General features: G+C 35.4%; 5 protein-coding genes across 10 annotated transcripts; 3 read left to right on the plus strand and 2 right to left on the minus strand.

Annotated features, from left to right (window-relative positions):
* Positions 1 to 78: 78 nt before the first annotated feature.
* Positions 79 to 1,622, minus strand: LOC125423700 (ras-related protein RABA3). Its single transcript, XM_048478589.2, has 2 exons — positions 1,177 to 1,622; positions 79 to 794 (listed from the first exon to the last, which is right to left on the minus strand). Exons 1-2 carry the CDS (start codon positions 1,419 to 1,421, stop codon positions 338 to 340), a joined length of 702 nt encoding a protein of 233 aa, XP_048334546.1. The 5' UTR covers positions 1,422 to 1,622; the 3' UTR covers positions 79 to 337.
* A 4,762-nt stretch (positions 1,623 to 6,384) lies between these two features.
* Positions 6,385 to 7,354, plus strand: LOC107410053 (ATP synthase delta chain, chloroplastic). The gene has a single exon (XM_016017466.4). It carries the CDS (start codon positions 6,504 to 6,506, stop codon positions 7,209 to 7,211), a length of 708 nt encoding a protein of 235 aa, XP_015872952.2. The 5' UTR covers positions 6,385 to 6,503; the 3' UTR covers positions 7,212 to 7,354.
* Positions 7,355 to 9,749: 2,395 nt separating this feature from the next.
* On the plus strand, positions 9,750 to 15,734 carry LOC107409656 (U-box domain-containing protein 24). 4 transcript variants are annotated; one of them, XM_048478780.2, is made up of 5 exons: positions 9,750 to 10,144; positions 10,950 to 12,356; positions 12,535 to 12,838; positions 13,099 to 13,589; positions 14,121 to 15,734. In XM_048478780.2, the coding sequence occupies exons 2-5, from the start codon at positions 11,124 to 11,126 to the stop codon at positions 15,114 to 15,116; spliced, it is 3,024 nt and encodes a 1,007-aa protein (XP_048334737.2). In that variant the 5' UTR covers positions 9,750 to 10,144; positions 10,950 to 11,123; the 3' UTR covers positions 15,117 to 15,734. The 4 variants fall into 4 exon arrangements, with proteins under 4 accessions (XP_048334737.2, XP_048334739.2, XP_048334738.2 ...); XM_048478782.2 differs by having other exon boundaries at positions 10,956 to 12,356; XM_048478781.2 differs by lacking the exon at positions 9,750 to 10,144 and adding an exon at positions 10,436 to 10,597.
* Positions 15,735 to 15,882: 148 nt separating this feature from the next.
* On the plus strand, positions 15,883 to 18,383 carry LOC107409918 (pentatricopeptide repeat-containing protein At5g08510). The gene is made up of 3 exons (XM_016017339.4): positions 15,883 to 17,082; positions 17,177 to 17,939; positions 18,081 to 18,383. Exons 1-2 carry the CDS (start codon positions 16,156 to 16,158, stop codon positions 17,780 to 17,782), a joined length of 1,533 nt encoding a protein of 510 aa, XP_015872825.2. The 5' UTR covers positions 15,883 to 16,155; the 3' UTR covers positions 17,783 to 17,939; positions 18,081 to 18,383.
* A 223-nt stretch (positions 18,384 to 18,606) lies between these two features.
* On the minus strand, positions 18,607 to 23,868 carry LOC107423620 (calcium-transporting ATPase, endoplasmic reticulum-type). 3 transcript variants are annotated; one of them, XM_048479805.2, is made up of 9 exons: positions 23,623 to 23,868; positions 23,207 to 23,312; positions 21,382 to 22,930; positions 21,170 to 21,291; positions 20,750 to 21,028; positions 20,261 to 20,644; positions 20,001 to 20,110; positions 19,692 to 19,920; positions 18,607 to 19,404 (listed from the first exon to the last, which is right to left on the minus strand). In XM_048479805.2, the coding sequence occupies exons 3-9, from the start codon at positions 22,847 to 22,849 to the stop codon at positions 18,844 to 18,846; spliced, it is 3,153 nt and encodes a 1,050-aa protein (XP_048335762.2). In that variant the 5' UTR covers positions 22,850 to 22,930; positions 23,207 to 23,312; positions 23,623 to 23,868; the 3' UTR covers positions 18,607 to 18,843. The 3 variants fall into 3 exon arrangements, with proteins under 3 accessions (XP_048335762.2, XP_015888690.3, XP_048335761.2); XM_016033204.4 differs by lacking the exon at positions 23,207 to 23,312; XM_048479804.2 differs by lacking the exon at positions 23,207 to 23,312 and having other exon boundaries at positions 23,607 to 23,868.
* Between the last annotated feature and the right edge of the window lie 1,151 nt (positions 23,869 to 25,019).

A 25,019-nucleotide genomic window follows, 5' to 3' on the forward strand; every position in this document is an offset into this window, starting at 1 on the left:
TAATGTTGATTGAATTCTTTATCTTTTTGTGTTGGTATAGACTAATATTCATCCAGAAAAGACTAAAAAACAAGATGGTTGTGGCTGGGCAAAAGCATGAATAGCTTGCTACCCAGAAGATTTGAATTAATAGAAAACCACTATATATAGTCACATTCATTCTCTTGGGCATAAAATGATTCTGTGGTGGACGGTGGACTTATAATAGACAACAATAAACGGGCTGATCCATTAAGATCATTCTCTCACTTCTAAAAATATAAACCCAAAAGCAAAGAACAAATTTAGTAAACCGAAGCATGGTCTTAAATGTTTTGCTTCTTGATTAAAATATGCATCAACATGAGCAAGCAGATAGTTTCTTCATCTCACTGATTTCCAAATCAGTCCCAGAAATAACGTCGATCTTTGATCCTTTGAGCATCGAAGCATCAGCGCCGTTGGTTTTTCCATTCCCAACTGTTTCCAGTGACTTCTTGGAAACCACACCATATATTTCCTCTAATATCTTGAAGAATGCAGTATCCACATTGTCTCCGTTGAGAGCTGACGTCTCCGAGAAGAATAAGCCCTGATCCTCTGCGAACTCCAATGCGTCTTCAGTGGGCACAGCCCTTAAATCCACCAGATCAGCTTTGTTCCCGATCAGCATGATCACGATGGAGTTGTCCGCGTGGGCCCGGAGTTCCTCCACCCATCTAGCCACATGATCAAACGTCTGTCTCTTCGTTATGTCGTACACCAGCATTGCTCCTAATGCCCCTCTATAGTATGCACTTGTTACAGCTCGATATCTATTACATTACATACACAGTAAAACAATTAAAAATTAAAAAAAAAAATTCATCAAAAAATAATAATAATAAAATTGATGAAACTTTAAATAGTTAATAATTTCATCCCTTTCCCTGTATTTTCCAAATTACTACCCTTCCAAAAGATATCTGATTGAGCATCAGTAGCTACTCTGTGTAAGTATAGAACATTTAGATCATGATATACATATATATTTTTTTAAAGTTTATGAATGATAGTTTAAAAAAAAAAATGAATGATAATAAAACTCTCAGTTCAAAAGCTATTTACCATGTGAATAAAAAGCTACATTATCTCTGTATTTCGATCAGAATAACCAAATTGAAGAATAAAATATATGAAAACAGAGAGATGAAGTACCTTTCTTGGCCAGCAGTATCCCAGATCTGAGCCTTGATGACTTTGCCTTTAATGGTGACAGTCCTTGTCTGGAACTCAACCCCAATGGTGGACTTGGAATCTAAGCAGAATTCATTCTTAGCAAACCTAGAAAGTATCTGAGTCTTCCCAACCGCAGAGTCTCCGATCACCACCACCTTGTACACATGGTCTATTTTCTCATGCCCATTACTCTCAGTCTCAATCCCATTCATTTCCTGATTCATTTTTTTCTTCTTTTTTTTTTTTTTTCTTTTTTTGGTCACAAACCCAATTCACCGACAAGAGCAACAGTACCACTATCAAACTCTTTTTATTTCTCTAATGAAATTAGAATAGAGCAAACTTGGTCTTTCGAAGTTGTTTGTAATAGTAGTTCAGCGGGAGCAAGTAAAAAGAAAGAAAGAAAAAAGGAAGATTGGGTTTTTGAACGCTAGTGGAAAAAAAGAAGACCGAGTAAAGAAATAAGGTCCAGTCATTGTCCCAACTTTAAAGCTTTTTCCTTGTAGTGGATGTGTGCCGTGCATTATTTATTGATATCAGCAAAACTGGTTATATGTGCATCATTTTGGGCCCAACTGCCTAACACTGTCTGTGAAAAAGCCATTAAAATTTGGATAGTGGGATTAGAACAGGGATTAGTGTGCAGTTAAGATGGTCAGAAAAGCAAATCTTTTAAGTCTTTGGCAGCGCAATCCACGGAATCATCTCCAGAAATTGGTCTTTTATGATTGACTGATCAGCTATGTTGTTTTTACGATTATTATCGATTAGAGAATGTGTTTTTATAAAGTTGATTTCATCATTAAAAGTGAAAAAAAAAAGAAGAAGATTAATAGTAGTTCCTTTATTGTGAATGAACTTATTAATATTCCTAATTCCTAAAATCCCCAATTAATTAATAAATGAAGTGGCGTTGTTCGTCAATTCAAGCCAGCGGTTGGGTAGGTTCGAAGTTTAATCGTTCATGTTTTCTTTTTCCTTTCAAATTAATGATGTGTAAAGTACAGAAGTCTTTCTGAACCATTCAGATGTACCCAACTAAGGATCAACAAATATACCAAAACCAATAATTTCGAATTTTTGATGAGATAATCAATATTTCATCATAGAAATTAATTTTCGTTTTGATGTTTTTCTAACCCCTCTAATTAAAAAAATATATATATATATATATATATATATGAAATAATATTTTTACGATATGGTAGGTCCACAATCTCATGCATTATGGCAAGAGGATCGAATACGGAGTGAAATGTAATTACATGAAGGCCCCTAAACATCAATTGTTTTGTCCGTTTGCATTACAGTTACAATTATGGAGAAAACATAAAAATGTCAATCCTTCAACCAAAACAAAGAAAAATACCCATATTTTTATTTTCAATAATTCTATCCATCTTTTACTCATTGTACCCAATAAGTTATCTAAAATATCTTTATCATATTATTCAAATAAATCTATAACAATATATTTACTTTATAGTCACTATTATTGTGGAACCTTATAAAAAGTTAACAACATAATCGACATTTATAGTTTTATTGATATCTAAGATGTTTTATATAATATATATATATTTTAGATATGCATCAAAAAATATTTTTTAGTTAAAAATTAGTAAGTTTTAAAATTTATAAATCTGTTAATTGAGTGTAGCTATTTAATTAGCAATATTACTAAATTTCATTTACTTTGATAATAATTTTTATTTTTATTTGTAAATGATTAGAATAAAATATGAAAAAAGAAAGTGAAAAAAAAAAAAATGTGAGCTAGAGGTTGAAAACAATACATTTCACCTAGACCTGGCAATTTGGATCATGACACGGCGACACGATTCGAAAACGACACGGAATAAATGGGTTTGGGTTTATTATAAATGGGTTCGGATCATAATCGGGTCAACCCGTTTAACACGATTATTAATCGTGTCATTTTCGGGTTGACCTGTTTAACTCGAAATTGACCCGTTACGACCTATTTATTAATCGTGTCATTTTCGGGTTGACCTGTTTAACACGATTATATACCTATTACAACCCATTTAAATTTAATTTTAAATTAATATTTTATCACTAATATAATATTTAATAACTAAAAAATATTATAAATTAAAAATTTTATAAAAATAATTTTCTATTACTAATTTTTTAAAAACAAAAAATACATCTTTAATAAAACAAAAACATAAAAATAAAAAAAAATAAAAAAAATTTTCGAATTAATAGGTTAATTTTTGGATTAACGGGTTAATAGGTTAGTTTTCGGGTTAATAGGTCAATTTCAGGTTAACGGGTTAATAGATCAACACGACCCGTTAAAATAATCGTGTTAAACGGGTCGTGTCGTGTTGACCTGTTTATAAACAGGTCGGGTTAGTGTTTTAGATACCTGACACGATTAATAAATGGGTCGTGTTCGGGTTAAGCATTTTTGACCCGATTATTAAACGGGTTGACACGAACACGACCCACCAACCCGAATTGCCAGGTATAATTTCACCCTCAATGGGAACTGAGCCGTTACCACAGGACATGGTGTGCAATTGAGCACAGGGTATAGACAAAATCAAAAAGTATTTTCTTGCACAGGAATATCTTCCGTTTAAAAGGTGCGGAATATTTACAAATTTAAGTAAAACTACTTGTCCCTATCAGGGAAGGAATCCCTCCCCTCATTGTTAAGAACATAATAATTTTACTTAATTTTATTTATATTTCATCTCTAATTACATATCCCATTCAATGGTAAGGATTTTTTCTCAAATGGGAGCGTGTTGTCTTTAGCCTCATACTGAAATAATTTTTTTTTTCTATATTTTATATTTTTTCTAACTATTTATAAATAAAAATAGAAATTATCATCAAAGTAAAAGAAATTCATAAAACTACAAATACAAATTATTAAAGATAATGAAATCTGCAACTCAAACATATAACTTTATGGATTATTTAGGCGATATAGTAAAAATATTTTAGATAATTCTTTGGATAAGAAAAAAAAATAAGAGCAAATTATTGAAAATGAAAAATGTGGACATTTGTTTTTCATTTTAGTTGAGGGATGAACATTTTCAAGTTTTCCCTATTAATTATTTTGCACCGACCGCCGTGGTTGCATGACATTCCTAAGAATGTACAAGGGTTTTTTCGATAAATAGTTACCTTACAACTCCATTTTAGAAAAATAGCAAAAAAATTTTTTTTTTAAAGAACTAGCCACCTTGAGACAAAAATACCATTGATAAAATTGAAAATTATGCAAAATGTTTTTTTTTTTTACCCTTTCCTTTCTTCCTCTACACAGCCGTTCGTGGGGTTTCTCTAAGGTCACTTTTTGCATCTTATCGCCTCTCACTCTCATTTTTTTGTATTTTCTCATATCTCAAACTAAACTAAGGTAAAAATTTTATCTTTTTTCTTATTAGATGAAAGTAAGGAAATATGTATTTTTTTGTTTTTTCTCTTTCTCTTTTTTCTTGTATTTTTTATTAGTTTAGGGTTTTTTAAGCTTTTTATTTAATATGGGTATGCAAGAAATTAATTTATGAGCTGTTATATGTGATTTTAAAGATACTTAGGTGGCATATGGTTTGAAAATGGGAGAAATTTTATGTAAAACTGAAAAATTGCGAAAAACAATAAAAACGGAGGAAATTTGGCGAAAAATATGAACTTCCGCCAATTTCCTCCAATTTGTCAGTTTTCGCAAAATTTTCGCCAATTTTTTACCAATTTTCTGCTATTTTCTGCCAGTTTTTCGCCAATTTTCCGTCATTTTTCCGCCATTTTTCTTCTTCGGCAAACTAATTGATGAAAATGTGGACCTTCTATAGAAATTTGCAAGCTAATTTTGATTTTCCAGAAACTTGTCTCTCTGCTCAAAGATGAAAATCAAACAACATCCGATCGCATGGGCATGGGGAGGGACAACAATTTTCCAAAAACTTGTTTTTCTATGACACCGGCGAATGGGAGGACAATTTTGCTTGAAGTGAAAATGACGCTGGTGTGTTTCTAAAAGGAAAGGGAAAGCTTAGCTTTGTTTTTATGCTCTAGTTCTGTTTCGAAAGGAAAAGGGAATGGAGGAAAAAAAAAAAACCAAAAACAACAAACTAAAAAAAAGTTGCATTTCGGTAGAAAAAATAGACAAAAAAAAAAAATACAAAGAATATTTTGGTTCTGTTATACTAAAAGTTGGCTATTTTAAAAAAAAAAAAAAAATTACTATTTTTCTGGAATTGTAATGTTCGAAAAAACCCAATGTACAATGTAGAGTCAATGACTAAGGCCCACATCCGACGGTCTGCTGTGGCCTGCCAACCAGACCATATTTATTAGTCCTAACCCATTCTTGGCCAGAAGAATCACCAACCCATTTCCCAACCCAAATGTTTCTCATTTCGGTTATATTTCCTCAAACGACTTATCGTTCATTGCTTTGCACATGTTCGTCGCCGTTTCTCAGCATAAAGATGATCACCTGAAGATCATATATTTAAAATGATCGTGGCCATATATCATTGAGGATTTGACTAATACTAAATTAAAACAAGTAATATCGGAGGAAGCACCCTCTGTAATAATCCAAGTTGAGGTTTCGTGTTTGAATTTTTGTTTTGTCAAAAGTTAAAAAAAAAAAAAAAAAATCCAGAAAAATAAAATGTGGAGTGGTATATGCGTCTTGAATTAGTCAATTTAAACAGCCGTTTTCTCTTTAATTGGTTGAAAGTATATATGTCAGCTGCCGTCCAACCAACTTAGTACAAAGCTAGTCAGACTTTTTTTTTTTTTTTTTTTTGACTCTTTGGTTACATTATCTTTTACTCTACTTAATTAGATAGCGATATCAATATTTTCAGCTAATAAAATAAAAACGATTTAAGTTATAATAAATTCTATACAATATTTAATAGACTAGTAAAATTTATATTCATTACAAATGAATAACTAGAAGCCCTAGTCAACTTCTTAGATAAAGACTATAGATTTGAATTTTGTCCTTTTTCCGTGTTGGGAGATTCATATGTGATTGAAAATTGTCACGAAACAAGAAATGTAATAATTAATTCAGATAAAATGTGAGAATAGCTAGTTTATTACTTGAATGGCACATTTCCATAAATCTGCTTGTATACCACCCATTTTCAACCCAAAAAAATTGTGTTTTTTTAAAAGATTTTCAAGTGGCTAAAGCCTATCCACTATCTCCCAACACAAAAAGCCAAAATAATAAAAGCTTTTTTTTAAAAAGCACAATTAAAAATTCTCTTTTGGCCCCCCCTTCCTCTTGCTCTCCGTCCATGGATACTTTGTCAGGTTCTGTTTCTGCACTCAAAGTTCATGGCCGCAATTCAACTTCTCGCGAGCTCTACCATTTCAAGACTACCTCTTCCACATCAATCCTTCCCTACTCTGCATCCAAATCTAACTTAATCTCCAACAAGACCACCTCTTTCTCTCCAAAAACTTTCACTCCCATATTCTTATCCCCATCTCCAACCTTATCTTTCACTTCATCGTCGTCATCATCCTCTCCAACCCTTCACCAGAAACCCGCCAGTGGTTATGCTGCAGCACTTCTAGGCATAGCTCAGAGCAACGGTTCCATCGACCCAGTTGAAAAGGATGTTCAGAGGCTGTTGAAATTGCTCCGGAACAAGCAGGTTCAAGCAGTCTTGACTGACCCACTTGTGGGTGAGAAACAAAAGGGATTGGTGATGATTGATGAGGTGGCCAATTATAAGGGAATGTTTCATAAGCATTTGGTGAGTTTGGTGAAGATGTTGGTGAGGAAGAATAAGGCTAGTTTGATCGAGGAAGTTTTGGAGGAATTCGAGAGGATTTATGATGAGCTTTCAGGGACTAAAGTTGTACTGGTTTCTTCAGCAAAGAAGATGAAGGAAGATCAGCTATCTAAGATTGCTATGAGTGTGCAAAGTTTGACTGGGGCTGTCAAGGTGAAGGTAAGGAATTTAGTTCATGAGAACTCGCTTTCCTATGCTGTATGAAAAACCAGTAACGATGTTAAAAATGTTTGCAATCCTTTGTACGAACAAAATAAAAGAACAATTTGGATTCGTAGTGATTCTAAGGTGTTAAAAAGCTTCTAGCTTTGGCTTTCTATTATGAAATTTGTTCTAGCTGTTGATGATGATTACTGTCAAGTTGGGTGAATCCTAAAATAATTGTAATATGGCTGTTGCAGAAAAGTAGCCAAATACTTGGAATGTAAAATTAATATTGAAATTAGAAATTGAAATTGCAGTAATCGTAAACAAGAATAAGCAGTTCCAAGCTCAAATTGATTCCATGTGGTTTTGCAAAATTGAGGCTGCTGAAACAGGGTAGGCAGGTTCTGTAGGTGAAGATGAAGGTAAAGAATGTGTTGGGTTTTTTTAACCTCTGTAATTTGGTGCATGAAATAATGTATCACTAGTCATCTATATATACAGAAATAACTGGGTTCATAGACCAAACGAAAAAAGGCTAAACAGTTGGTAGAACTAGCTAATCTTTATCCAAGGTACCTAAAACTTTGTACTTATGGGACACATTAAGCATAGACATAACATGATAACATAATATTTTCTTAGTAGTTTGCTTTACTATTCTTCAACCGTAAGAGATGGGAGATGTAAATTTCTATCTAAACCAGAAAAAGCAAAAGAACTCGTTCTTTTATAAATAACTAAAATAACTCGTTCTTTGCCGTTAATTAGCATTTATTAGGCTGCAATCTAATGAGCATTGTCTGGTTCGAAATTAACAAAAACAGAACCCCCAAATATACTTATAAGGTTTAGCCAAATTGAAAGATTACGAAGTGAAGCTAACATTGTGAGCAGGGTTCAATTTTGGAGTTGATTTTGTTTGAACCAAAGAAAAAAAAAAAAAGAGTAAAAACTATGAAATACAAGCTAGTTATAAGCCTACAAAAAGCAAGTTCAATGTTCTTAAATTTTTTTTTTTTTTTCCCTTACAAAAGAAAACTTATCCAATATATATATTAGCAACCCTTTACTTGCTGCTAAAACACCTGCTTTGTAATTTATTATTGAAAACGACATAAAAAATATGGTTCTAGGAAGGCAATGGGGATTTTGTTATGATTTATGGACTTCTGCGTCTCACAAATGACGCTTCTACGACAAATAGCGTGTTATGAAGAACTTATTCTGTCTAAACGACAAATAACATGCTTTAGCGTCTGAGTAACTGTAATCTAATTTTTATCAATTTCCATAACTAAAATAAATACCTGTAAAAGATGTTTTGCCGGCCGCCATGTGTTGGATGTCACTGCATTGTCCTATATATATATATATATATATACACAATCAGACTAGTTCTGACTAAAGGCTAAAAGATAAGGTAATGACATTTGTCATATATATATATATATATATTTCGATTTCATTTTTAACTAGAAAGTGAAGTTTGTCCAAAACTAATAAGTTGGTAAATATCAAACACTAGGTTTTCCCTTTATTATTTATTTGCCAAAAAAGTCAAAACACAATATTACAGCCGAGACAGTATTTAAATGTTATCAGTCAAAAGAAGGAGCCAAATTTCATAAAAGTTATTAAAGAGGAGGACCTCTTTCATGCTGTCGTTTGCTTTGAGCGTCATTCATACAGCTCTTCATGAGTATTCTTAGCTGTCACACGCAACTTATAGAGAAAAGAACAAAAGTCCTAAATGTTTACTTCTGGCGATTAAAATCATTCAAATTTTAGTATCTTCAAATTTTTTCTTACAAAAATAATAATAATAATAATAATAATAAAGACAATTCCAAATTTTCTTTTTAATGCAATAGGCTTAGTATAAAGAAACATGTCAACTTTACTCTTATCTCTGAAATTTCCATGGTAAAAGTCTACCAGTGCCATGATCAAGCAAGACGTCCTTACTTCTTATTAACCGAAAAAATAAATAAATAAATAAATCCGAAGTTGTTACTAGCCTCTTCCAATCTGCCCTGTCGGTTTCTCTCATGGCATTTCCAAGTCTTTTGTTGGAAACTAACCTTCAAATAATTGACTATGATCAATATTTATAGATTCATTTTTTTATAATTGATTAAGATCAATATTTATAGATTCGTTGTTTTTATAATTGACTATGATCAATATTTATAGGTTCATTGTCTTTGCTTCTATAATTGACTATGATCAATATTTAACATTCTCATTCTCCAACATTCTGAACTAGATTACCCATTCAAGAAGCCAAAAGAGTTCCAACAAAGTTTAAAGCTTTTTACTTTCTTTCTCGTCTCTTTTTTCTTTCTTCTTATTTTTTATTTTCCAGAGAAAAAGCTAATTCTAGCTAACAGATTCAAGGTTCCTAGAAAATATTTCTTTACAGAAAAAAAAAAAAAATTTGAATGCTTTTTACGTCACGGTGAAAAGTAAATATAGTTAGTAGTTAGCTTATTATATATATATATATATATGTTTTTGTTTTATTTTTGTTAATAATAAGATCTTCAATTTCATTGATAATAACTTAACAAGAATCTACAACTTCACAAGGTCAATGCAGAAGACTCGTCAAAAAACTTGATTTTTTCATGAGAGAAAACCTTTCAACCAAAATAGGGTCAAGACTGGCCTAGAGAGAGAAGGAGAGAGCTTTTGGTCCAGTTGGAGACAACGTGCTCCAAATACTAAATATATACCAACTTTTCAGGGGACAACAAAAATATAAGGGAAACAAAATTAAAAGGAAATTTTATTTATTTTTTTAATTTTTTTTTATATATATATTTTTTCATTTTCGCACTTATTATTCTCAGAACCAGCGACTGCTGGCGTTTCTTTCCACGGACTCGATTCACTACTTTCACAGAAAATCTCGGTACCTTTTCCCTGAAATTTCTCTGGGAAAGAAGTGGTGGCGCAATGAACTTTGAAGGGCTTTAGCTATTTTTCAGGTCAGTATCTTGCTCTTTCTCATGGAATCAGCGAAGACTTTGTTGTTGACTATGTGGATCTTTACCTTGTTGGATGTTTTAATTATGCTTAAAATGTTTAATGGGACGCTTTCGAATAGCAATTTGAACAAGTTGAAGAAAAAAGTTATAAAAAACCGATTTATTTTTTTTAATTGGTTTCTTTTATTGAGTTTAGGACTGTGTTTTACAATATATCCGTTGCCCTCAATTTTGTTTCAATTCTAGTGCATGAATTTGATTGGATTATCTATGTGGGATGCTTATATTAAGCTCTTTATGGTTGACGAGGAAATGTATGAACAAAATATTGAGTCTCTATGGTTGCCGAAGAAAGCTTAGGAGGAGAGCAACAATGGAGTAGAGAGCAAAGATTCTGTTTTTCTGAAGTCTCTCTTCTCATCTAGCTTATTGGTGTCTAGAATGGGTGTCAAGGTATTCAGTTGAGCTGTTTGTTCAGGTCGCTCCACAATCCCCACCCTATTGTAGCCCTCTTGGCTCAGCTGAATCTCAGCCGAGATTGTCACTACCATTTCTTTGTAATCAAAATAGCCTAAACCTCCTTCTGCTCACTGAGGAGGAATAAGCTTGATTCATAAAATTGAAACCTTTCCCACTCGCAACTCCAAAATTTTTCCAAGAACTAAAAGAGAATTCATGTGCTGCTTTTTTCCTTCTGCCCTGTCCCAGGAACAGCATGAAAGCTTTGATCTATCAATTTAAATTATATAGATTTGAAAAAGTAAAACTCAGGAAAAGGTTCTAACTGATCTATTTGAAATTGAAGTTTCAGGCAGGCATTTTCAAGGAAAAGATTGGAAGATTATATGGGTATAAAAACTGATTTGTCAGAAAGTTCAGGCAGTTTTCCCGCTGCCCAGCTTTTACCATTTTTAGTCGTTTTATACAGTGTAATGGGAAGAGGGAATATAGTTTTTTCATAGCTTTCTTGGGTTTTAAGATGGGATTAGACGTGGTTTCTAGTGCTTCATCAGTTTCGGCTTCAGAAGCTCTGACTCAAACAACAGAGGTCATTTTTGAGATGTTAGCTGCTGTCAACAACGTCCTGATCAAGAAGGATAGTTTCAAGGAACTTGCAGCTTTTTTAGAAAGGATAATCCCTGTTTTAAGAGAGCTGAAAAAGAAAAATTTTGATCATTCTGAAAGCTTAAATAATGCTATTGAGATTCTCAACCGAGAAATTAGAGCTGCTAACCAATTGATGTTAGAGTGCAGCAAGAGAAACAAAGTGTATCTCTTAATGAATTGCCGGATGATAGTTAAGAACCTTGAGGACACTACAAGAGAGATCAGTCGGGCTTTAAGCCTTCTTCCTTTGGCTTCACTGGATCTTTCCTCTGGAATTGTTGAAGAAATTGAAAAACTTTGCGACACTATGAGAAGAGCTGAGTTTAAGGCAGCAACAGCGGAAGAAGAAATTTTGGAGAAAATTGAGTCTGGAATACAGGAAAGGAATGTTGACCGTTCTTATGCCAATAATTTGGTGGTTCTTATAGCAGAGGCTGTTGGAATCTCAACCGAGAGGTTGGCAATAAGGAAGGAATTTGAAGAATTCAAGAATGAGATAGAAAGTGCTCGGCTGAGGAAAGACCAAGCTGAAGCTATACAGATGGACCAGATAATTGCTTTGTTAGAAAGGTCTGATGCAGCTTCATCTTCAAAGGATAAGGAAATCAAGTATTTCACTAAGCGGAAGTCCTTGGGCAGTCATCTATTGGAACCACTCCAGTCATTTTATTGTCCAATCACCAGGGATGTTATGGTAGACCCTGTGGAAACTTCTTCAGGACAGACATTTGAGAGAAATGCCATAGAGAAGTGGTTTGCAGATGGCAACAAACTATGTCCCCTAACCATGACCTCTTTAGACACATCAATTCTACGACCTAACAAAACTCTTCGTCAATCGATAGAAGAATGGAAGGATAGAAACACCATGATTATGATTGCTTCCATGAAAGAAAAACTCAAGTCTGAAGAAGAGGAAGAAGTGCTTAAAAACTTGGGAGAGGTACAGTCTCTTTGTGAACAAAGAGACTTGCACAGGGAATGGGTCATATTGGAGAACTACATACCCATTCTTATTCAACTTCTTGGTGCAAAAAGTCGTGATATAAGGAAAGCTGTTCTTATCATCCTTTGTATTTTGTCCAAGGACAGTGATGATGCTAAGGTATGTTTCTATTTAACTAAAAACTACACTTGTTTCTCTGGGCAAAAGAAATTATTGTATTCTAAATAAAATTTTTAATTTTTAATTTAAGTGTTGATGAAGATTAATTTTGATTAGAAATGCAAATGATTTTCATAGATCTTTTCCCTAATATTTAAAAAATATATATATATTGTAGGAAAGAATCATAAATATTGAGAATGCAATTGAATCGATTGTTCGATCCCTTGGACGTCGTCTTGAGGAAAGGAAGTTAGCGGTGGCGTTGTTATTGGAATTATCAAAAGCTGATTTTGTAAAAGACCACATTGGGAAGGTTCAAGGTTGCATACTACTATTGGTGACCATGTCCAATGGTGATGATGATCAAGCTGCCAGAGATGCACAGGAGCTATTGGAGAATTTGTCATTCTCAGATCAGAATGTCATACAAATGGCAAAGGCCAACTATTTTACATATTTGTTGCAACGTCTCTCTACAGGTTTGTTTAAAATTCCTTCATACTTTTTTGTCATGCTAAAGGGAGCCTCTTCCATATAGTAACTGAAACATGCTTGCTTCTTCTTCTTCTTCTCCTTCTAAGAAAAGAGGCCATACTTTGTTTGTTTATGTACGCGGACAATTTCAAGTTTAGGCTTGTCAATATGATTTTCAATGTATATGTTGGCTCTAATTATGGGTCTAAGAATTCTTCTTAAATTATAAAGAAATAACTTTTTCATAATTGATTTCTTTATGCAGGATCTGATGACGTCAAAAAGATCATGGCAACAAATTTAGCAGAGATGGAGTTGACTGACCATAACAAGGAGTCTTTGCTTGAAGGAGGTGTACTGGGCCCTCTTCTTGACATGGTCTCATGTGATCAAATTCAAATGAAAGAGGTGGCTGTTAGAGCTCTTCGAAACCTCTCAAGCTTGCCAAAAAATGGTCTACAGATGATTAGAGAAGGTGCAGTCCGTCCATTAATTGATCTTCTTTCCCATCACAATTCAACCTACTCAAGTTTTCGTGAACATGTAGCGGCCACAATTATGCACCTAGCTGTTTCAACTGTGTCTCAAGAATCTGGCCAGACTCCTATTATATTCTTGGAATCTGATGAAGATATTTTCAAGCTTTTCTCTCTAATTAACTTGACGGGGCCTAATGTACAACAAAGCATTATCCAGACCTTCCACGCCTTGTGTCAATCCCAATCTAGTACCAACATCAAGATGAAATTAACACAGGTACATATTTTTATGGGCGAGATGTAGAAATATTTACTGCTGACACAAAGTGACAAGTAAATTGTGAATGCGGTATAAATTAGGTGAATTTCAAAGGAAGTTACTTTCATAACAACAATAAAGGGGTGGGGGGTACCTATTGAAGGCTAAAATGTATAATCTTTTAATTATTTTACAACAAATGTCTAGCCAAAGAACTCCTATCTAGCCTGGGTTATGAAAATTTATTATCTGGTTGGACATTCTAACTGGAGTCTGGAGGAATGAGGCGCTGTCCAGCCCAATCCTGAATGTTCATGGCTTAGGCTGAGCAAAATTATTTTAGCCAATACCTAAGTGCCAGTACAATTTGAGAAATTAAGAATCTTTTACCTCCTTTTGTTTAAATATTAATAATTAGGTTATGCTATTTTAACTAATCTTCCGTTAAGCATGATAACCCCTTTTACAAGTTCCTCTAGATCTCTAGATTTAATCAACATATGTTATGTACTATTTTATTGAACATTAACTGTATAACAATATCTGCAGTGTTCAGCTGTGCCAATATTGGTTAAACTTTGTGAGCATAATATCCCAAATGTTCGAGCAAATGCTGTAAAGCTATTTTGCTGCTTAGTTGATGGGGGAGATGAAGCCACCATCATGGAGAATGTGGATCAAAAGTTCATCGAGGTTATACTTGCGATCATGAGGTCTTCTGATGATGAAGAAGAAATTGCTTCTGCAATGGGCATTATCTCCAACCTTCCGGAAATTCACCAGATTACGCAGTGGCTTTTGAATGCTGGTGCACTTCAAGTCATCTTCAATTTTCTCCATAATAACAGACAGAATGGTTCATGTAATAATTGGTTGGTAGAGAATGCTGTTGGAGCCATCCATCGTTTCACTGCTCCAACAGAATTGGAATGGCAGAGGAGTGCGGCTGAAGTGGGCTTCATACCCATATTGGTAAAATTGCTAGAAACTGGAACCATATTGACCAAGCAACGTGCTGCCTTATGTCTTACTCGTTTTTCAGAGTCTTCATCAGGACTTAGTAGACCCATGCCAAACCGTAGAAGGATGTGGTGCTTTTCAGCTCCACCAGAAATTGGATGCCTGGTTCATGGAGGAATTTGCACTGTCGTTTCATCATTTTGCCTTGTAGAGGCTGATGCAGTGCACCCACTAGTACGAATTCTTGGGGAGGCTGATCCTCTAGCTTGTGAGGCTGCTTTAGATACACTATTAACTTTAATTAAAGATGAGAAACTCCAAAACGGTAGTAAAGTGCTTGCAAATGCAAATGCTATACCATCTATTATAAGATTTCTTGGTTCTCCTTACCCTCCACTGCAGGAAAAGGCACTAAATGCCTTGGAAAGGATATTTCGGCTGCTGGAGTTCAAACAGATGTATGGAGCTTCAGCTCAGATGCCTTTAGTTGACTTGACTCAGCGAGGAAGTGGTAGTGTGAAATCTCTGGCAGCAAGAATACTTGCTCATTTGAATGTGCTTCATGATCAGTCTTCCTATTTCTGAAAAACCCTTCATGGTTTCAATCTCATTATCGAGGAGTTGATGGTGGAAAAGAAAGTACAAAAAAAGATGCACGAAGGCGGATGTTTCCTGGTATTGAAACCTTGCATTTTTAGGGAAAGACTAGGGATACTCATTCACATGAAAGAGGGATCTAGATTGATTTTCTTATTAATATTGGGATGGTCTGATTCTTAGCAAGCAGTTTTCATCTGTCTTCATTTGGGAGTAACAGCATCACAGATTCGAAAGGGGACCTAATTTTGATTTGTGCTTTTGCCTTTGTAGATACTGTCATTGGACAGGTAAGAAACTAATTGTGGGTCATATTAAAGATGCCACATGTTGTATTCTGTCTGTACATTTGCAGCTTGATTTATTTTTTTGGTAAAGGAAGAAAAAGAAAATAATGGAAAAAGAAGAAATCAGTGTAAGGCTCCATTAGTTGACTGGTTCGCAAAAATTAGCTCATTGTTTTATAGAATTCTATTCTTTGCTATGTTAGATGCTGTTTATCTGTATATGAGGAAAGAGAGTTTCGAATTTCACTGCAAATTTCTCATCTTATTTTGTTGGCTTTTTAAGCTGAAAATACATTTAAGTGAAGAATTATTTATTGTATGTTGGAATGAGTGTGCATATTTGATCGAAGATTTAACAGAAAATTGTCTCCAACTTTATATCGAACTTGAGACGGTTAAATATGAAATTATTGCCATTACAACGAGTAGTGTTCTAAAATGAGCCTAGTATTTCATGTTGGCGTCGATCCAGTTAATCTACGTACGGCTTAAGCAAGGATTTTTTTCTTTATTTTTGGGGAGACATAAAAGGGTGTGTAAAATATAAAATTATGAAAGTTTGTAATGATATATTTTTTAGGTATAATGATGTGAGATATTATACTTGAAATAAAACGAAGTTCACTGAATTCCATTCCAATTTCCAAAGGGCCAGTCAAAGACTTGATATTTTGGAAGGAAGGTTTCCAACGAAGCGAGTCGTCGTCCATGCCCCGTATAGTTTAATCTGTGACTGTGTGATGAACCAACTGAAGCAAATCCATGCTTATACGCTTAGAAACGGCATAGACCACGGTCCGACCCTCATTCTGAAGCTCCTTCAAATCCCAAACATCCCATATGCCCATACCCTTTTCAACCTTCTTCCCAAACCCACTGTCTTCCTCTACAACAAGCTCATTCAAGCCTACTCTTCTCATGCCCAACACCATCAATGCTTGTCCCTCTACAAGCAAATGTGCTTCCATGGCTTCAGCCCCAATCGACACTCTTTCACTTTCTTGTTCTGCGCTTGCGCCGCCCTTTCCTCCCTTCGTCTCGGCCAAGCCATCCACTCCCATTTCGTCAAGTCGGGCTTTGAGTGGGACGTGTTTGCTCTGACTTCTTTGGTGGACATGTATTGTAAACTGGGCCTGTTGGGATTTGCACGCCAACAGTTTGATGGAATGAGAGTGAGAGACATACCCACTTGGAATTCGATGATTTCTGGCTATGCCAAATCTGGGGATTTGGAGGGAGCGTTAGAATTGTTTGGATTGATGCCTTGTAGGAATGTCGTTTCATGGACGACGATGATATCCGGGTACTCACAGAATGGACAATACTCCAAAGCCTTAGCCATGTTTTTGCAGATGGAGAAGGAGGCGCGTGTGAGGCCGAATGAAGTCACTATTTCTAGTGTTCTTCCAGCTTGTGCCAATCTTGGAGCATTGGCGGTTGGGGAGAGAATCGAAGAATACGCAAGAAAAAATGGCTTCTTTAAGAATTTGTATGTGAACAACGCTATATTGGAAATGTATGCGAGATGCGGTAAAATTGATTTAGCTTGGCAGGTGTTTCATGAAATTAGTAGACAGCGAAACTTGTGCTCTTGGAATACAATGATCAATGGTTTGGCTGTTCATGGCAGATACAATGAGGCTTTTGATCTCTATGGTGAAATGCTGGTAAGCGGTCATCACTTTGATCATCTCTCATATTTGATGATATCGGGAATTGTTACCCTCCTTAATGTGCATTTTGTTTCCTGTCTAAGAACAGAGAGTAGGAATTGCACCTGATGATGTCACATTCGTCGGACTTATCTTAGCATGTACTCATGGAGGCATGGTTGTCAAAGGCAGACAACTCTTAAAATCGATGGAAAAAGAGTTTGGTATTGCTCCTAAGTTAGAACACTATGGGTGCATGGTTGATCTCTTAGGACGTGCAGGAGAACTGCAGGAGGCTTATGATCTGATAAAAGGCTTGCCAATGGAACCAGACTCCGTTATATGGGGTGCTCTTCTGGGGGCTTGCGGTTTCCATTGTAACGTTGAATTGGCTGAAAAAGCTGCTGAGCCGCTCTTCAAGCTTGAGCCATGGAATCCAGCAAACTATGTCATCCTTTCCAACATATATGCATCAGCAGGACATTGGGACGGAGTTTCAAGGCTAAGGAAGGTGATGAAGGGTGGTAAAATTATAAAGGCAGCAGGGTATAGTTTCATTGAAGAGGGAGGACAAATCCATAAGTTCATTGTGGAGGATAAATCGCATTCTAGAAGCGGTGAAATATATGCTTTATTGGATGGATTTCACACAAGAATGAAACTTTATAGAGACCCAACTTATTGGGTTACTGAACTTGAAGAAATGCATTTTTAGCAAGAGCTATTAGTTGAGAAACAAGCAACGGCAATTTTGGCTTTGTTGATTACTAGGTCTAGGCCTGTCTGGAGTTTACATTTGTACCGTTGCTGTACCATTTTGACGATAAACGGCAAAAACAGACATGATGAACCCCCGAGCCTTTTAAGCAGAGGTATACGAATTGAATTTTCTGTTCTCTTATCATTTCCTGCCTGCTCTTTTTTCTTTATTTTTCTTTGGCCTTTGTTACTCCCTTGTTGTTCACTCTTCTTTCTGAAATGGCCATGTCTAACTTCCTCTACTTCTTGTGCAGGCTTTCAGCCCATTCTCAAAGAATCAATTAGTATGGTCTCAATACGAAATATGTGCTCCAAATCAAGCTCTAGTCTTGGTCGGTGCTGTCTGTAACCATTACATGGGAAAAGCCATACTGAATAGTGCCGTTCAATATCGGAATTTTTATTTTTTATTTTTTTGAAATTATCATCCTTGTAAATTCATAACGTTCGTTTGTTAAGAACGTTCAAATGTAAGACACTGTTTGATATGCTGTATACCATTAATTTAATATACTGTATACGATTGATTTAATTTCTTAGACTAACTTTTTGATGGATTTCTAATACCAAGTTAAATTGATACACTCATTAGATTAGATAAAAGTCATGTAATATAATCTTCCTAAATGATTTAGAAATTTATAACGTCAAAAAAATTCAGCTGGAAATCCTGATCTTATAGAAACTGATTGTAAAAGAATAATTTGAAAACTTGAAAGAATTATTCAACCAAAGCCATAATTATTATTGGGAAAAAAAAAAAAAAGAAGGTATTTAACAGGCGCAGAAGAAGAAGATAGTTTTGGCTTAATAGCTGGAGAACAGGAGTAGAACGTGATTTCTAATGTTCCATTGTATTAGATACAACTAAAATTTCCTTCTATTACTAAACAATTTTTGTTCTACAGAATCATAAATAGTCCAAAGAATTATAATAAACAAACAGTATGAATTCCTCAATCTATAGAGGCCGGGTTGAAGCTCTTTCCACGCAGATTAAGACGTCTGAGGTTATAATCATGCCATCTTCTCCTTCTCTCCTCTCCTTCGTTTCCGTCCCACTAATTTAAGAACCTCATCAATCAGTATAACAGGTGCTGACATCAAAATGACCAATAACCACTCATTCAGGTTCAAAGGGACAACGCCAAATACATCTGCCAAAAAGGGAACATAGAGTATGAGGCAGTGGAGTCCCAGTGACACTGACATAGCAACCAAAAGCCAAGGGTTCCTCCAAGGTGGCATTTTGACTAGGCTGCCATCTTCCGAAAGTGCATTCAGAGAGTTGAACATCTCGATTGCAACCAAAACAGAAAGTGACAATGTCATGGCCTTCACTTTGCCAACAGAAAAATAGTCACATGGGTCTGAAAAAGTGATCAGTCGACCCTGACCAACTGTGTATGGAGACACAGTGAAGTTTGCCCATGAGGAGCATTCCCGCCAATTACGAAGCTGAGATAATTCAACTAGTGTGTGTCCATCATTTACAAGATTGATACCCACAAAAGAAGCCCGAGTGTACCACAAGATGAAGACACCAACAGTTGCAATTCCCACATACGAACCAATTACCTGCCATTCCGAATGTCAGTGACCGGTGGCAAAACATATTCAATTTGACAGGATATGCATGTGTCTATGTTTGTTCATCAATCATCTATGCATTTGCTAATATCAAATTCTTCTGTTTTGATAGTGTTCTAAAAGTATGAGTGTGTTAATATTGTTCCTCTATTTTTTTTATGTTCTAATAGCCTTTTTACAAACCGAAGAATGTCTTGAGAATACTTTCTGCAATGAAACAGCAAGTTGAGGCGTAAATATGAATTCAAATATAAAGAAGTAGCATTCAAACTAACCAAATAACGCAGAAGAACCCAAGAGTTTACAAGAGCATCATCAGCTTTCCTTGGTGGTTTTCGCATAATGTCAGGATCAGCAGGGTTGAAACCAAGAGCTGTTGCAGGAGGGCCATCAGTAACCAAATTCACCCACAGAAGTTGCACAGGTATCATACACTCGGGTATCCCCAATGCAGCAGTCAAGAATATGGACATTACTTCTCCAATGTTTGACGATATCATGTACCTGCAGATCGAGGAAGTGAAAAGAGCCCTTTTGTAAGCTACTGAAAGAAAAGAGGAATGATGATGGATAAGAGGCAAGACCTGATAAAAGCTTTCATGTTATTATAAATGGCACGACCCTCCGCAATGGCTGAGACAATAGTACTGAAATTATCATCTGCCAATACCATATCTGAAGCTTCCTTCGCAACCTGAACATAATGCATACAAAGTCAACTAAAACTCACCAGCATTTCTGAAAGAAATTTAGGAGTCATATGGCCCGAAGTTAACTCATGGTATTCAACAAGAAAAGGATGAGATGCATTGGAATAATCCAAAGGAGTGACTGGCTGCATTACCTCAGTTCCTGTGATGCCCATGGCAATTCCAATGTCAGCAAGTTTAAGTGCAGGTGCATCATTGACACCATCACCAGTCATTGCAACAATCTCCCTCATTTCCTTTAGCATCCTAACAATTTCTTGTTTATGCCTAGGCTCAGCACGAGAAAAAACTTTCCCGCCAGGTTTTGACAATATATTGATTTGTTGTGAAGGGGAGAGAGCCATGAACTCTTTACCAGTAAAACTTCTCCCTCTAAGATCGTCCCCTTGAGAAAACAATTTAATTTCCTGACAAATAGCCTCAGCCGTGGACTTATTATCTCCAGTTATAACCATAACCTTAATACCAGCTTCTCTACATTCCTCGATTGCCCTGTGAACTTCATCACGGGGAGGGTCCTGTCCCAAGTAGTTTGTTAGAGACAAAAAGTAGTTTCCTATAGGCTAAATATTTCAAATTACAAAGTTTGAAAGTTGATTAGCAAGATCCAGAAGTACACTTACTCTTAAACCAACTATCCCTACAAAAATTAAGTCACTTTCAATGGAGGAGTAGCTTGCAGGGTCTAGCAACTTCTTATGAGCAGGATGGCTTTCAGAATAATAATCTGCAAGGTCTTCTAAGTCATCCTTATACGCCAAACCCAAGCAGCGCAACCCTTTTGAGCTCATCTCTAAGAGTCTCAAAAGCAATAGTTGCCTACATGGTTCATCTATTGGAACGAGGGATCCATCAGCAAGTTGAACATGTGAACTACGTTCCAGTAAACTCTCAACAGCACCCTGCATGAACCGCACTATATGCAATCAACCATCTAAACATGCTGCCATTTCTCACAGAGCAACATAAACATGACTGTGAAAGAAGGGCATTCAGTAACAGTAGTTTAGACGGAAAAAATATAAAAATGAAATGAAAGTAACCTTAACAAGAAGTCGATTATGCCCAGTTGGCTCCCGGGTAATAACACTCATTGACTTTCGAATGCGATCAAACTCCAATGTAGCAACCCGTTTTGATCTTTTTGTCCACCATTCACAACAACCTGAACTTGGCAAAATTGACTAGGATTTAAAATTCTTGCTCGCACTCAAAAAAAACTCGGATCAAATATATAAAGCAAGATTCTACTCACTTAATTTCACCGTGTTGCGGTCAATTAAATAGTTTGCAGCTAGCTGTGATTCACGAATTTTGTTCCTTGCCTTAACATCTGGAACTCCCATCTTCTCAACCAAAACCTTAAGAGCTGCCTCAGTGGGCAAACCTGTTGCTCGGAAGAGGTTTCCATCAAAATAGATCCCAGCATCATTGCAAACAGCACATATTTCTGCTAGGGCTTGCAAGTTAGGATCCATATTGTAGCAAGTCCAATCAACAATTCCCCCATCCTTAGGATCATAAGTTGTGCCTTCAACACGAATTATTCGAGATGCAGTGGTTTTCCCTCCCAGGGTGAAGAATTCTGTCACAGACATCTGATTTGTTGTCAAAGTCCCAGTTTTGTCTGAACAAATCACAGTTGTGCAACCTAAGGTTTCTACACTAGGAAGCTTGCGCACAATTGCATTCTTTTGTGCCATTTTCCTTGTACCTAGAGCTAAGCAGGTTGTGATTACAGCGGGAAGGCCTTCTGGAATTGCAGCAACTGCGAGCGCAACAGCTATCTTAAAATAGTATGTGCATCTCTCAAAGGAAAACTGAACATTAGTAGGCCATCCATCAGAAAGTTCCCAGCTGATGAAATTTTTGTAGTTTATAATCCACACAACAAGACAGATAAGCCCAATTGCAGTAGTAAGCCTACTACCAAATTCATCTAGCTTCTTCTTCAAAGGGGTATCACTCTCTTCCAGAGAAGCCTCATGTATTTGCTTTTGTATTTTTCCAATCTCGGTGTTCATCCCAGTGCTAATTACAATACAAATACAACTTCCATTAACCACTGTGGTGCCCGCAAAGACCATGTTTTCTTTAGCCTGCAACTCACAGTCATCCACAAATATAGGATCAGTTCCCTTCAAAACAGGATTCGCCTCTCCAGTCAATGAGCTCTGCTCGACCCTCAAAGTCGAGGTTTTCAAAATTGCAACCCTCATGTCAGCAGGGACTTTGTCTCCGACTCTCAATTCCACAATATCACCAGGAACAAGCTCCCGTGCAGGCAAATCTGGCACAACATAGCCATCCCTTAAAACCTTTCCAGATTCACATTGCATCTCTTTAAGGGCTTCCAGTGCTTTTTCAGCATTACTCTCTTGCCAAACTCCAACAATAGCATTGAGTATTAGAATTAAGACAATCACAAATGGTTCCACATAAGCTTCAAACCCAGAGTCCCCAGATTCATTTCCGTGCATGTAAGCTAGAATGAATGATATGAAGGCTGCAACTAGAAGAATTTTTACAAGCATATCATCAAATTGCTCTAATACTAACCGCCATAAGGGCTTTCCCTTCTCTTTGGCAAGCTCATTCCAGCCATATTTCTCACGGCGCTTCTCAACCTCATAAGAGCTCAGACCCTTATCTAATTTAACATTGTACTCTTTCAAGCACTGCTCAACAGACCAGGACCACGCAGGGAACGGCTTTTCCTCCATTAGTTCTTCGATTTGGAGTAAAATTCTCACTCCAAGTTAAATACTTTACTGAAAAATTATCTAAAAGCACATATCCATTTCCTACAGCATTAAGTCAAAATTATAATTCAGCAGAGCTTAAACCACGCATCCAGTAACTCTGGAAGAAAATTCAAAGAAGAATAATAATAACGAAGAAGAACAGTACTTATGACGTCATAAATGTCAATCATATAAAAATGACAAGCAAAGGGTACGGCAAGAAATAATTTCAAAGCCAAAAAAATAAGTCTTTTATTATTATATTTTTTTTTTTCCTTCCAATTTCTATGCTTTAGTGCCAGAGAAAAACCATAACAGTGTTGGGAAAAATCATACTTGAAAGAGAATTAAGGCTCTGAACTTCTTTATTACCGCAGCAACCACCAAAAGAAATACATATATATATATTTTTTCACAGCACTAACTGATTTGAAAAACCAACCTACAAGAGAACGGAGTGAAAAGATGAAAATTTCAAAGTCCAGAAAAATGCAGAGACACTCAAAAGAGAGAATGAACAGAGAACTAGTCTACATGGTACACAGAGAAAACAGACAACTACATGTTAGCATTTATGGCAAGCAAACGCAAAAACTAAAAAACAAAAAGCCATTAAAAACCACAAACACAAAAATTGTACATGTTAACTACCCACATAACCCAAAAATTCAAAATAGGAGGAAAAAAAAACTGAAAAACAAGAAAAAGAAAGCAAATTTAGAGTTGTCAAACGAACTTTGAAGAAGAAAAACCTGAACTTGTCAGCGAAGAAGTAGAAGAAGAACAACAAGGATGGCTCTGGCTTGGAGGCAAAGCAAAGCCCAAAGAAAATATATATAAAAAAAGAAAGGGAATGGAAAATTGTGTTATGTCTAGCATGAAGAAAATAAAAGTAAAAGGAAGTTATGGGGTTAGAGTGGACTGGTCATATTCCCCATTTTGCTTTGCTTTGTTTTTTGTTTTGTAGAATTTTCGAATCTGATGCTTCCCAAATTCGTTTCCTCCCAGCAGTTATTTTTTCAATTTCGAAGTTTAAATTTGAAGTTACGGGAATACCCTTACCGGCTCTGTTTTCTTTTTCTTTTTGTTTATATATATATATATATAAATTTTTTTTTTCACTTTCTCGTGGAATTGTGACTTTGACTTGTCTCCGTATTTGTAGGCCGTGCACGCGTACTGCCGTATATAGAATGGAATCTGGGCTTTCATTTTTTGCTTTGAAAAAACGACCACCACCAAATTAAAATCCAAATTAATTTAAAATTAATAATTTTACACATAAAAATATTGTTAAGCCAACAAGAAGAAGAACAGGAAGTAGATGGGTTGGTGAAACATGAGACACCTCTGAGATATTTTCTGTCAGGATTTTTGGATTTTATATTCTGTGAGTTCATTGGGAACTGGGGGCCAATAATAATGAAAAATAATACTATGACTCTTTGTTTGGTGTTTATTAATTTTTTTTTTAATCTATTAAACATGTTATTTGGATTTAAATACTCAATATGACAGGATATTGACAGTGTTACACAATTTGAAAAAGATTTCTCTCCTTTTTTTTTTTAATTTATAAATTTAATAATATTGATTTCTTTAAGATATATAAAATAAACTCAAAAGGCAATTTTAACAATTTTTTATTTATTTTCACCTTATGGAAAATGAAAGTTGGCTACTTTATAGTGGTTGTATTGTTTTCTATACTTCAACGATAAAAATGGAAATGACAACAACAAAATAAAGACTTTGATGCGTCAAATTGGATTTTATTTATTGGATGAATGCGAAGCATTATTCTTATCTCTTTGTATATGTAAATGCAACGAAAGTATACCATTTTTTTGCATAACATTTCCACTGAGTATTACTGTTTTTTTTTTTTTGATGGAACTTGATAACTTTCTTACTGTAGAGAGATATTGATTTATGAAAATTTTGCTATCTAAGGTAATTTCCAAACAGACATACAAATCAAACATACAATAATGCAAAATTGAGAGCAATAATATCAAGTAAATATATTATCCTTAATACTTATTTCTTTCATATTTTTTCAAACACTAGTTCAGAATGAAACTTACAATTAAAAAAAAAAAAAGAAAAAAAGAAAAAACGAGAACTCTCTTGATAAATACATACTTGA

The sequence above is a fragment of the Ziziphus jujuba genome, chromosome 7 (genome assembly GCF_031755915.1).
Source record: "Ziziphus jujuba cultivar Dongzao chromosome 7, ASM3175591v1".
NCBI classification, from domain to species: Eukaryota; Viridiplantae; Streptophyta; class Magnoliopsida; order Rosales; family Rhamnaceae; genus Ziziphus; species Ziziphus jujuba.